This window comes from Haliotis cracherodii, unplaced genomic scaffold (genome assembly GCF_022045235.1).
Source record: "Haliotis cracherodii isolate W230 unplaced genomic scaffold, xgHalCrac1.p SCAF_25, whole genome shotgun sequence".
NCBI classification, from domain to species: domain Eukaryota; kingdom Metazoa; phylum Mollusca; class Gastropoda; order Lepetellida; family Haliotidae; genus Haliotis; species Haliotis cracherodii.
Window position 1 is genome coordinate 3,754,723 of NW_027266281.1, and position 14,797 is coordinate 3,769,519.

Genomic DNA, 14,797 nt, shown 5'->3' on the forward strand with positions numbered 1-14,797 from the left:
TAACAAGACTGAACTGCTTTTCCTTACTTCCGGTCATAATACATTGCTTAAACTTGACTTGGCTCAGTGTCATGTCGATGTCAGTTGTCTTTCTTTACCTTTATGATGGAATCTGTGGACTCTATTATCATCCTAATTTCGCACAAAATGTTGAATATGCATAATACAGTATCGAGATACGTATCTTATTGTGGTTCTGTATGGAGATGTGTTTCGTATTGTTGACAGACACACAGTGCACGCACGCATTCTCATACACACATACGTTCAATAATCTTAAACGCAATGTTAAACCCACTTTGACTTATCTATAAGATCAGGCCCTCTTTCTGCCCATGTGCCACAAGAGAAGAAGCATTGTAAGCTCAGGGCTCTAAGTGATAAGTACTTAAGTAAAGAATGTAGTTTTCAATTCTTCACTAACTTCTCTAATTTGTGATTATTTCTCTTCTTGTTTCAATTAAAGGTTTTCAGAGCTTTGAGGCCAAGTAAAAGATTATTAGCCTTTGAAGCCACGTTACTTTTATTTTCTATGACTAATTTAAAAATTTCAGTATAGATGCAACAGAAGTCTATTCTTACCTGGGACGGATGGTCAACGATGGTGAGTGGAAGGAGGAAAACTGTGTTATGAAGCTCATACCATATCGAGGCCTTCCACATCTCTGCTTGTTCGCTAATCGTGATATTAAAGCTGGAGAAGAGTTACTGTATGATTATGGGGATAACACTGTCAACTGGCGAAAACAGGTTAGTGCTGGCTATTTGAGACTCACAATTTGACTGTAGATATCCTGATTTATCAAAGCATGAAGTAGATACTTAAATATTTGTAAAACATCAAAAAATTGCTCTGCACACGCCGATCGCTGAAGCAAGACTGAGGGTATGTATCAGTTTCATCGTTCTTTACAGTGAGTGCCTTTTAGACTTGCCTGCATATATTATTTTGTCATGTGTGATGTGTTCACACATTTATTATTTCAGCATGTGTGATGTGTTCACACATTTATTATTTCAGTGTGTGTGATGTGTTCACACATTTATTATTTCAGTGTGTGTGATGTGTTCACACATTTATTATTTCAGCATGTGTGATGTGTTCACACATTTATTATTTCAGTGTGTGTGATGTGTTCACACATTTATTATTTCAGTGTGTGTGATGTGTTCACACATTTATTATTTCAGCATGTGTGATGTGTTCACACATTTATTATTTCAGCATGTGTGATGTGTTCACACATTTATTATTTCAGCATGTGTGATGTGTTCACACATTTATTATTTCAGCATGTGTGATAGGTTCACACATTTATTATTTCAGTGTGTGTGATATGTTCACACATTTATTATTTCAGCATGTGTGATGAGTTCACACATTTATTATTTCAGCATGTGTGATGGGTTCACAAATTTATTATTTCAGCATGTGTGATGGGTTCACACATTTATTATTTCAGCATGTGTGCTAGGTTCACACATTTATTATTTCAGCATGTGTGATGGGTTCACACATTTATTATTTCAGCATGTGTGATGGGTTCACAAATTTATTATTTCAGCATGTGTGACGGGTTCACACATTTATTATTTCAGCATGTGTGATGGGTTCACAAATTTATTATTTCAGCATGTGTGATGGGTTCACACATTTATTATTTCATCACAAGTATGATGGGTTCATACTTTGATGTGCATAATAACAAAGTCAGTATTTATTATATGGAAATTAGATGCAATGAAGCTTTTGAATGGTAGTCTGATAGATTTATCTTTAGACATCGGTTCGATTCCGGTCAAAGGCAAACCACATCGAGATTCCTTATTCACTGCATGTATTTTATTTTGTGATGCAATGTATTTGTTTTTAGTTTATATTCATATTAATGTAGATGTTATTTTTCTAACAACAAATAACTTTAGTAGTTTTGATGCCACAGTAAATATCATTTTAGTATTTAAATGTCAATGTTATCGGGACACTTTTACTTAAATACTGGCTGATATGTTGCACTGAACAGCGGTAGAAACTAACAGTTTCAGTCCACTGTAGTCCTTATAATGATAGCATATAGCAAAACCTTTGAAAATGTCAAAATTCTACTTGTCCTTAGGATACCTTTACTATTGGGCAGTTTAGCAAGGACTATAGGACTAGTGCCAGTTTCTAACGCTGCTGAATATACGATGTTAGGAAACTACTGATATAAGTTATGTTAGCTCTTCCAGAAGTAAACTAGTTGCATTAAGCCGGTTAGATAAGTTGGCAGAGAAGAGGAAAGTTTTATAGTGTGATGACATCCAAAACAGGAATTTATGGCTATTGTTTGATGTTTGCATAAATCTTTACAAATCCTACCACCTGAGATAAAATCAGCTTTTGGATCAATGTGAACATGTTTTGCAGAAAAGATCTGAAGGTGAAGAAGTTCTCTCTCAGCCTGGTCAGTGCGATAAAACAGATGTTGTTTTGTTTCTGTGTTTCTCGCTCTTGTTTAGTGACAGCCTATGAGTCAATGCTATTTATAAAAATGATAATTGAGAGTGTCTGCAAATCAACTTCTACTGCCACAAACTACTGAGTTCTGGTCATGGTGGCTCCAAAAGATAAGGCCGCTTTTATTCCTTTGTAAATGCATTATATTTGTGTTACAAATATCAACTATTTTATACACAATCAATGAGGTCAAAGTCTGTTTCATTCCCATCACTTAAACCTTGAAAAAAGAAAGTAATGGTTATAGATACCTAGTTATGTACATATTGATCCTTGCAGTGTGATTTTCTTTTGCAGATATCTGACTTCCAATTGTCATTATAATCTTTTGAAAAGTTATTAAACATGATTGTATTATCAACATTGTTTCGTTTAGATTTTGCTGCATATTTGTTTACTTTGCATTCTATATTTATGATAATCAAACTTTGTTTTGGAGTAATACCTTTTACCTCAATCAGAGTAAATTAGGTCAGATAATGTTAATTGTTTCTGACACATTAAAACAATATTCAGGTGGACAGGATGTTTTTAATTTCATATATTGTACAAATGATTAAAGTCCCAGAGGAGCGTATCCAGACATCCTTCATCATCTGTCTGTCATTAACTTTAAGATTCGGATTTACCTTGTGGAGAGCAAAGTTTGATAACCAGACAAATTGGACAAAAGATACATGTTCCAGTTTTTGTGATATTTACTGAAACCTTAAAGGGGCACTGATCTAAAGCAATTCCCCGGGACTGATTGTTGCCTTTGTTATTGTTTTTTCCCGGTGAGTACCCGGATGTATAGCAGAAATCTAGACTAGTTCGCGACCTCTGCTGCGCCATTCGTAAGCGCATTAGTCACTTTTATGGGTAGTAATAAGGGCGTATGGTCACATTGATAAACAAAATGAAATACAGTTTTCGAGATAAAAAGGAAATGTAAGTATCTTTGTGGGTAGCATTGGTAAAGGTGATGAAGTTTTGATAAGTCACTTGCTTGGTAATTTTGCGATTTTCGTTTACACTATTTTGACTTGCAACACAAAGTAAATATTTCACCTGAGCATTGCTTTTTTATAGCGTGTATATTTTTTTACTGTCAAAATGTGTAACATTTTCAAATTTATTAAACGCCTAAATATTCAGTTATTTTACGTTATTTTTAAGTTTCTGAAAAACATTTCCATCTGTATTATTATGATAACAAATTCCAAACATTTTGATGTTTAATGTCATCACCAAGAGACTGAAAATGTTACGTTGAAAAGTACATTTCTATGTTGTGTGGCTTCTAATCCTACATAATAATCTGTTGTGATGTTTTTAGGCCCTTTTGATCGTCTTAATCAATTTTATTCAATCTGGACAGATTTTTCAGTCAAAATGACTGAAATATTTACACATTTTATAAATTGCCTGAGAGAATCACATTTTACAAATTGACGGTAATATATACACGCTTACAAAGGAAAAGACTTGTGAAAACAACGTCTTTCGCGCATTGAAGAATTTCCCAACCAAGACGTAGAGGAACAAGAACGAATCGGTTCAATGACACAGCAAATGAAGGAAAACAAAATGCAAATACCATAATTACAACCTACCAAATTTATGTGTATAAATTTTAGGCAGCTTCCTTATTTGAGGACTGTATCCGTGAATATCCACACAAAGGAACAATATCCCACTCATCTGCAACTGTACAAAGAAATTTATTCGATGTCACTTGTCTCTGTAACAATCAAATATTTTAAAAGATATATATCGTTTCAGGATATTATTACCCGTGTTTGTTTCTCAACTGATCACTTAGATTGTTTCAGGTGTTTCACATAGGTGTAAAGTCTCAAGGCTCGGCTGAGAAAGCCCACGTGACAACTATTTTCATAACGTCCACGCAGACCCGTTAAAACAACACTCGTTATGGCTGGTTGCATAAGTAATTAGTACCCTGTACCCTTGATTAAGTAAAATGGTATCACCCATGTAACAAGAAAGAAAGCTGGGTAGATTTCACAAATTTTTATTCAAATGTTATTTAAGAATTGACCTTCACTTTGTGCGAGTTCATTGGAGTATGAACCTTCATAGAGTGAGGGCCAAACATTGTTTGGCCCTCATTCTATGAAGGTTCATACTCCAATGAACTCACACAAAGTGAAAGTCAATTCTTATAATTGTTTATCACAATTTCTTACCTCAAATGATGAAGGCAAAGATCTAAACACAATTTTATTTTGAATGTGTGACTTCATGTTTACACTGACAGCCAAACAACAACCAGCTATATCGCGGAGTAAAATAGTTCCCCAAAAAGAGAGGTGACATGAGCGAATGGATGCAGAACTTCCTCTTCAGAAACATCTTACGCAACACATGTGTTCATATAATATCCCCATTAGATGAGAAAGGTCTGTAATGAAGTACCTCAGTGTGTCAGTCACAATGACAGCGCGTCGTAACACATTTACATCAAATACAAGACGTCAAAATGGCTGACACGATAAACGTGACGGGAGGATTTCCGAAGTTGTTAATGAACCTGTGGCGGTTTCATGTGTTAGTCATCATTGATCAACTGACCGATTATTAAAAGGTTATTAAAGATGCGTCAAACAGACACCTAGGTAAATTCGTAGATTGCTGGAGACAGTCACTGTCAGCCTAGACACAGATCGAATCGATACTGACGATAGTTTGGATGTGCATCTTTTCGTTTTTTCATTAGGATGGGTCATAGCGAGGAAATTCGTAAACAATCATGCAGTCAAGCTCTCTTACGTTTCTCAATGTATACTGAATTGCTGAGACCAAGATTAAAGGTTCTAAATGATCAGAAATAATGCTAATGTATGTTTTCATGCTAGGGAATTCCAGGGGTTTCCCCAGGAATGTGGAAGTAGTCCGTCAGTGTTTACGTCATTTTAAGAACACAGTCTCGTGAAAAACGTATGAACGTCAAATTGTGTCGTTCATACACTTATGAACGTCAATATCGCGGTCATGTGACCGACCTCTCGTCCAATGGAAAAGCTGTATATCGTGTAAACTTCAAATTAAAAAATTATTTCATTGTAATCTATGATTATCAGTCATTTTCACTTGTTTATCATCAGTGGACCAACTGCATCCAGGTACTGAAGGGGTGTCTTTTCACGGTGATGAAGCTGTTACTTGAGTCGGACAAGGCGATGTTCTTTCTCTCTGTAGACAACCTTCCTGGGTGGCGGTGCTGCTCCACATTGCATCTGCTCTAGTTTCACTCTCTCCAAAATTTCTACCTTCTGGATCAGTTCGATAAATCTGAAGATGTTTGGATGCTTGTGCTGGATGGACTTGCCGATTCTGGAGTGGAAACCTTCTGGGTTGTTGTTTGTACGGGGACCTTGTGTAGCATGGTGATTCCACAGTCGAGGTGGGAACTGGGCATCGTCATCCACCCATGTCGTAACGATGTAGTCGTTCATGGCATCAGATTGGCGAACGTCAGGGCACTGGTTCATGGCTGTTTTTACATCGGCACTTCACGCCATGACATGAGTGTATTCCCTTTGTTTTAATAAACCTAGACATGTAAACACTCATTTTTGACATATCCACTGTGCAAGGTAACAGGGATTAATCAATCAACATATTTCCTGTTAATCCTTTGATGACTAGGAACGATACAAAAAGTAAATCAACTGATCATTCATCTCTTGCTGGGCTGCCACGTGCATATTACATAACACACATTTCACCCCACTTCAAACCTGGATTTAGATTGAATAATTACCCCAGACACAATAAATGCCAAATGGGAACCTTTGTCAGGTAATCTGAGTGGTGCTACCACTAATTGTACCTTTAATAAATTGATTAACTGAGCATCAAGTGAATGACGACAAATACACAAGTGTAGGGTTATATCAGAAAACGTGTATGACAACAAGGGAGTAGTAATCGTATTATCGACGCAATCCAAAATCCGAAAATGCTTTCACTGCATGGATACTTTTTTTATTATTAAACTATAACCATCTGAGGTATTTCCAAATGACGACATCCGATGAGCTCCGCCGTTCTTTTTGTCTGTTAGTTTAGGCTGAAGAAACTAATTAACATGTGCCCTTTGTCGAAATCTTTATAGATCACAGTTAACCAAACAGTTTTCAAAAATGCGTAAAGCAAATATTGCCTCCAAGTTTATTTAGCTGTCCTTGCAGACGGTAGCCCAGTCTCTTGTCATGCTCAATTGCGTTACGTATTATCCGGGTACTCACGCGGAAAAAAACAATAACAAAGGCAACAACCAGTCCGGGGAATTGTGTTAGATCAGTGCCCCTTTAAAGTTAATGTTGCCTTTACTCAGCCATTTTTTTTAAAAGAAATGAAATGTGAAATATCTGTAGTTTATAATGTATAGATATTTGTAACATGCATAGTTAGTAGTGGAACTCAACATTAGGGCTGCAACGAATACACTATGAGGAGAATGCGATTCGTATCACGTAATAGAGTAACGAATACAAATATTAATTCACAAATACAATAACAAGTCAGCAGTTGATGTATTATTTGTTATATTCAGTGAAACTAAAGCAACACAAATTATTTGACATGGTTTGTTAATTATTAACATATTATAATATACATTCATATACTGCACTTATCCAGGTGCTAGTATCTGCTCAAATGCAACAATGACCAGTGACCACATTACTGTCAAATGAAATGTTGTAAGAGTGTTTTCTTTCACGATATCTATGAATATAATATGTTTTAATGGATATTTTTAGATACAGGGTATGTAAATGAACATGACTGCATATTCATGAATATTCAATTCTATTGGTCACAAATAACGAATTCAATTCATGAATGGATACAGTTCGATTCAATGGATACGCAAGTGAATCGTAATAGCCCTACTGAACATATACATATACATACGCCAACAGATTGAAGTATAATTTGAAGCATTCATCACTGAGCTATCAGGTGAGCAATATATATTTTAGAAACAGTGTCTGTTGACCTTTGATATTCATACTGTGCTGATTCACTGCAGATACTGATGACAATCCATTTGATTTGTCTGATGTAGATGATCCCACATACCAACAAGATGATACTTCCAAAGGTAATGGTCTGGACTTCTTTTATTGTATTGCATATTCACAGCTATGTTAATATTCATGCTCATACCTAGTCTGTTCATCACTTGCTTGATAACGGTCTTAGAATCTACACCGAAACGTCCCCCAATTGTAATAAAGAAGTTGCTTGTCCATAACAATTTTGTCTTAGTATTCATTCCAACTTCTTAATGCCACTCAAAGAAGTTATGTTAATAGATCAACTAAAGAGTGAGTGAATGAATATGGTTTTAGCAATATTCCAGCAATATCAAGGTGGGAGACACTTAAAATGGGATTCTCACTTTGTACCCATGTAGGGAATCGAATCAAGATCTTCTTCGTGATGAGCGATCACTTTAACCACCAGCTTAACTATTTTAATAGCCCTTACATTAAGTTTTACATTTTCAGTACTTCTTTTGAAATCACTGGACCAGTTAAATTGAAAACTTTGCATTGATGTCCCCCAATTGTCTCAAGTTGTTCCTATCCAAATTTCTTATTTCTGCCATAGATTTCTTCATAGGTTTTCATCTGTATAAGACTGTGATACTATTGTTTGAGAAAGTATGTGTTGTGTAGTTTATGTTTGGTACTGTTTGGGTAGATTTTTTCTCAGTAAGTTGTAGGCTGTAAGTAATTATTCATTTATTTCATATTAGTTCCTGTATGTACCAAAGACTTTCATCAACCCTCATTCCTAAAATGGCTATAATAAAAAGATTGGACACTTGGGTCCTTCCATATTAATCCAATTAGTCATATGGAAAGTCAAGGAGCCAAAGAAAATTTAATGGGCCTATTTTCGATTAAGGATATTTAGAACATTATTGTAAAATCTATATTAGAAAGTCACACAATTCTTGCACTGTACAAAACACACAATGTTTGCCAGTTGCAGGTCAGATTACGATTCTGTTATCGACTGAAGGATGTTTCATCTTTCTCAGCCTGTGCAATTTTTATGTTTTCTGTCTCCTAAATTTTAATGAAATAAATTATGTTGCTGAAATTGTATTTTTCACAAAGTGGCTTGGCAACTACAGATTCAAAATGAAGTCACTTTTATAAGTAAATTAGTCACAAGCTGATGGCCAGGATAATATGTTTTACAACATGATACAACATTAAATCTGAGGCTTGGGTTGTAATCGTATTATGATAATTGTAGTATGTTCTTGTATATTTACATTGTATGTATAAGTATGCTGTTTACTTTCAGATTCAAACATTTCCTCAACTTCCCTGTTGATCACTGAATCAATAGGCAAGTAATTTACTCACTGTTACCATGAATAGTTTTCAAAAATAGGTTTGTTTCTCTAGAGTAAGTATTTTCAGTGAATAGTTTAAGAATTGACTTGCACTTTGTGTGGGTTCATTTGAGTCTGAACCTTCATAGAGTGAGGACCAAAATGTATGAACGTCTGAGAACTCACACAAAGTGAAAGTCAGTTCTTATAATTCTTTATCACATTTTTTTTGAGCCATACAGGCCCAATGGTCCTCTTGTTTAAAATGAAATTGGTTAAAAACAAACTCATACACCCTGAGACTGTGTTTTTTCCTTTCAGATTCTGAATGCAGTTCTCTACTTCCAACTATAACAAAGTTTTTGCATGGTATATGATTCACTTTAAAAATTGTCCAATGCTTTCCACACAAGTCACAGTTTATTTAGGCCCCTGTCTTATGCACTGGCACAGTCTTTTATGAAACGCAGTATCCTGCACTCTCTCTTTTTAACATATTTTGAGTGAATAATATTAGGTTGACTTGTACTTGAGTAATAAAATGTCATCATTCTTCAAAATGATGCAATTTCTTGGTAAAGTAAAATGTATCTACTGATATGACTGTCTGCCCATTTGAAGATATGAGCATTTGAATTAAGACTGTCAGTCACCCATTGACATTAAGTATCTTTTAGATATTTAACTGGAGTTTCATATTTACATGTGGTTAAAAGTATTCTGCTATAAGTTTGATTTACAGCCAAACCAGCAGAGTTTCGGCAACCCAAGTGTGCAGTGGATTCCTCCCATGATGATCAGATAGTGATCGAAGAAGGTGACAGAGCAGCTGATAATGGTGTTGAGAAGAAAACAGGTGAACCTGCATTGTTTAATCACAGATAGCTCAGGCGGATCCAATGGGGTCCAGGGGTCTAGATGTTTGTATGCAGTAAAATTGACCGAGAGAGGATTTGAATTTGCTGAATCTTCCCTTGGATAGTTAATACACTATGTCATCTTCCTGAGGCAAGTGAGTTAACTGACTATAAAAGTCCAGTTTCCACCCTTGCCGAACTAGGCTGGTATTATGGAGTTAGAATTTGGCTGAACTAAGAAGTAAACTGTCGTGCAGATTTCGGTCGATTGCAGGATTTGCAAAGCATGTGCACCGCCAACTCGTCAACAGATATTTTCCAAACATTTTCATGTTTTTAAATAAAGGTGCTCGCGTGATTTGATGCACTTCGCGACTTACCTGTTTTATCACAACATAGATCTTGATTATCAATCAGATCGTCTTGCCTGGGTGCCACCATTTTGTTTGAAACAAATGCAAGTAATAGAATCTGATTGGTCCATGGGAGAGGCTTAGAAGGGACATAACTCGTAATAACCACTGGTGGCGCTACGATCGAGCCCAGGAATTCCAGCCAAGTTCGGCAAGGGTGGAAACTGGACTTTTAAAGTCAGTTAACTCTCTTGCCTCGGGTAGATGACACTATGTACACGTGTAGCACACTTGGAGTCTCCTTGGGCAAGTCACTTTGTTCATAATGTGCCTCTATTCACCCAGCAGTAAATGGGTACCTGTTAGGATGAGATGGTGGTGTGGCTGTGAACCTTCTAGTGCCTCACAGGCAGCTTGGTTTGTATACTCCCCAGGGGTAATAATAGTGCAGCATCCAATAGGTGAATGGAATTTGGCACATTATACTTATTATTAGGGATCCAAGCCAAAAGGCCTATTGTAATCTTTCGATTTATGATTATGATTATGATTATTATTATTCCGGCGATTTTTGTACCAGAGCAAGCAAAATAACGACTGGCTCGATTTATGTGTATGAAGACTGTTGAGTTCTAGATTAAGCCAAAATCCCAAAGCCGTAGACTTAAAGGCCAAGGGCAGATAACTGAAAAACAAAAATGTTTTGAAGATGTATTTCGTCCTATTGCTCCACATCCGATTATCCGATTACTTTGAAACCTTGCACGTATCTGCTGCCTGAGCTGCTTGACATATTTTGTTCCTTGACTTTGGCCATTGGTCATGTGGTTTGGCAGATATGTTGGATTCAAGGTTTTCACGGTGTCTTTTGGGTACCTGTCTTCAAACGCAAACAACTTTGAGTCCACTGCATGAAATGCTTTCAAACTTTCTGGGAATTGTCTCCATACAGAACACAAAAAATTGTAATAGCCATTTTTGGATATCCTTTTTACTTGCAGCCATACTGGATTCAAAGTTTTCACAGTGTCTTTTGGGTTCCTGTCTTCAAACGCAAACAACTCTGAGTCCACTGCATGAAATGCTTTGGAACTTTCTGAGAATTGTCTCCACACATAACACAGCAAACTCCAATAGCCGTTTTTTATATCTGTTCTAGTTGCAATGTATTGGATATTGATCAATTTTTTTACCGAAATTTTACTTTAAAGATCATATCTTGTTAGATTGTTGACAGAAACATGTAAACAGTTTACATGAAGTTAGCGTATCATATGTATCTTATTTTCTATTCTTGGGTGCTTGGAAAAAGTAACAACACTTGGTGGTAATAATTGATTCATATTTGGGACACCCATGGAACACGCCAATTTTGTAGCAGTGATGTCCTGCAAACGGTGACTTTCTTTTGACAGAGTTGGTACAAACAAACCCTTTGAAGATTCGAACATGTTCAATGTCAGAAATGGGTTTAGAACAGTCTTAGCACACGCAAGTTTCATAGTGGCGTTACCCTGCAAGTTGTGCCTACATGTGACGGATTTGGTGCAAGGAAGCCCTTTGAGGATTCGAACATGGACGTTTGTGCACAGTGTAACTTGGAGCCCACCATTGCCCGCCATATATTATTATCATTATTATTATTATTATTATTATTATTAGCTTTGTTGCAGAAATGCTGCAGAAGTCATTCTTCACTGTGTATTAGGACTCCATCAACTACAGCTTCGTACTGGAATTTAGTGTGAAATATTTGCTGTATTTTAACTTCACAGCTCAGCATCAGGAGTTACAGGACAAGCATCAAGTGGCATCAGATGAACGTCACGAATTATCCCATGATGATGAAGTTTTTATGGAAGACGGGGAAGAAACAGCTGATGTTGAGAAAACAGGTGAGAGTTATTCTTTTTTAATAAAGTTAATACACAATTAAATATCCACTGTTCCTCAGGTTTGGCGTATATATCGATATGCAATATATCACAATATTTGTAATAGCATCTTTCTAGAAATTAAGATTAGTGAACATCCATAACCTACTTGGCACAGCTGATTATGATATGTATCATGGGCGGATACAGCTTTCTTGAAAAGGGGGGTGCACAATTAAGATTTATTTATTGTCTTTGGTGGTAATTTATACAGAATTAAAGATTTTTTTCGAAATAAAAAGGGGGGGTGTGCACCCCGCACCCCCACTCTTTATCCTCCCATGTGTATATATATCTGTGATGATCTTTTGCCCAAAGGCGGCTGATTATGTATATATATCTGTGATGATCTGTCGCCCGTAGATCTGCTGATTATGATATGTGTATGTATCTGTGATGATCTGTCGCCCGTAGATCTGCTGATTATGTCATGTATATATATCTGTGATGATCTGTCGCCCAATGATCTGCTGATTATGATATGTATATATATCTGTGATGATCTGTCGCTCAAAGGTGTCTGATTATGGTATGTAGATATATCTATGGTGATCTGTCGCCCAAAGGCGACTGATTATGATATGTATATATATCAGTGATGATCTGTCACCCAATGGTCTGCTGATTATGATATGTGTATATATCTGTGATGATCTGTCACCCAATGGTCTGCTGATTATGATATGTGTATATATCTGTGATGATCTGTCACCCAATGGTCTGCTGATTATGTCATGTATATATATCTGTGATGATCTGTCACCCAATGGTCTGTTGATTATGTCATGTATATATATCTGTGATGATCTGTCACCCAATGGTCTGCTGATTATGATATGTATATATATCTGTGATGATCTGTCGCCCAAAGGTCTGCTGATTATGTCATGTATATATATCTGTGATGATCTGTCACCCAAAGATCTGCTGATCATGATATGTATATATATCTGTGATGATCTGTCGCCGAAAGGTTTGCTGATTATGATATGTATATATATCTGTGATGATCTGTTGCCCAAAGATCTGCTGATTATGTCATGTATATATATCTGTGATGATCTGTTGCCCAAAGTAGGCTGATTATGTCATGTATATATATCTGTGATGATCTGTCGCCGAAAGGTCTGCTGATAATGTCATGTATATATATCTGTGATGATCTGTTGCCCAATGGTCTGCTGATTATGTCATGTATATATATCTGTGATGAGCTGTTGCCCAAAGTAGGCTGATTATGATATGTATATATATACAGTGATTGCTGGCTATTGCGCTCTTCGATAAAGCGCTACTTCGTTTACTACTCGTGGTAACGCATGGCTCCCAAAATTTATGTACACTTTTAATACTGAGAGTTTTACACAGACATGATTGTATTGTTCGTTGTTCATTTGCACATAACACTTCTCATTGCATAATCAACCGTTTATTGCTGAATGGAGTTCTAATAATCTGTTTGGAAACATCCGCGGAAAGTCCCGGAAATATGATTGTTCTACTAGTTAACTCTTCACACTATACATACTTTGATCTTAGAAGCACATGCATGTAATAAAAGAGAACCAAAAGCGAAGTTCATATTCTTAATTAGTGGGCAATCTAATTTGAGGCAACACTGTCAACTCACATATAGTTGCTGTCACAACACGACGGTCACTCCTTTTGATTCGGATCAAGTAACCGTATCAAACCAATTAATCTGGCTTGACATACGTTACTGTATATAAAGTGAAATTATCAGATCAAGGGCCTCTCTTCCAGCTAAGGGAAGCTACCAATTAAACACAACCTAAAACTCCAAACAAACTAAGAACCTCTCATCCCCCAAAATAGAAGGACTAAATATATTTCAGTGGAACGCTAACGGATTAGCCTCCCACGGCCAGGAAGTATAAGCTAAGTTCAAAAGAGACAAAGGTCCACACATAGTCTGTATACAGGAAACTAAATTCTCTACCAGATCTAAATTTACCCTACCAAACTATAACTCAATAAGAACTGACCGAGCCAAAACAAACCCAGGTAGAGCCGGAGGCGGCCTAATCATATACATCAGGGAAGACTTAAACGACAAAGAACTAAAAATATACACACAAAAACCTAGAAGCAAACGGAATCCAAATAACAAGTAACAACCAAAAAATTAATATTATAAATATATTCCACTGGGTAGAAAAACAGGTCAAACCTGAGGATTTAAACACCCTCCTCAGAATAGGCAATAAATCTACAATCTTCCTAGGAGACTTTAATGCCCACCACCCTACCTGGGGTATAGAAGATAAAATAGATAAACACGGAAAACTCATGTCAGAATGAATAGAACAAAATGACCGAATACTACTAAATAACAACCAACCTACTAGATACGACAAAATACACCACAAAATGTCGGCTATCGACTTAACCATATGCACCCCAGATTTAGCCCAAAGTATTCAATGGGAAGTACACGGAGTACCACTAGGTAGTGACCACTTCCCCATAGGAGACATAAACATCCAAACACCAACCAAAAACCAGGAACCTAAATTCCACTACAACAAAGCCGACTGGGAACCTAGGTGACCTAGAAAGTAACGACCCCGAAATCTACTGTAAAAACCTCACTGACTACATAATAAACGCAGCTAAAAACTCCATTCCTTTCAAAACAACCAACATAGGCAAACCCTCGGTTCCTTGGTGGAACGAGGCGATAGAATAAACTAGACGTAAACGCAAATCCGCATTTAATAAAGCCAAACATGACTTCAAACACCTAAAAATAGCACACAAACTAAATC

At 36.5% G+C, this 14,797-nt stretch overlaps 2 protein-coding genes across 2 annotated transcripts in view; one reads left to right on the forward strand and one right to left on the reverse strand.

The window, feature by feature from the left end:
- Positions 1 to 14,797, reverse strand: part of LOC139472807 (uncharacterized) — a 74,234-nt gene that overhangs the window by 20,633 nt on the left and 38,804 nt on the right. The gene's annotated exons all lie outside the window — the stretch shown is intronic.
- LOC139472572 (uncharacterized) overlaps positions 1 to 14,797 on the forward strand; it is a 33,892-nt gene that overhangs the window by 4,724 nt on the left and 14,371 nt on the right. The window contains exons 5-11 of the mRNA XM_071255042.1: positions 555 to 750; positions 2,411 to 2,447; positions 7,542 to 7,613; positions 8,834 to 8,878; positions 9,186 to 9,233; positions 9,607 to 9,720; positions 11,850 to 11,969. Of these exons, the coding sequence (XP_071111143.1) occupies positions 555 to 750; positions 2,411 to 2,447; positions 7,542 to 7,613; positions 8,834 to 8,878; positions 9,186 to 9,233; positions 9,607 to 9,720; positions 11,850 to 11,969 (632 nt within the window). The remainder of the gene's footprint in view (positions 1 to 554; positions 751 to 2,410; positions 2,448 to 7,541; positions 7,614 to 8,833; positions 8,879 to 9,185; positions 9,234 to 9,606; positions 9,721 to 11,849; positions 11,970 to 14,797) is intronic.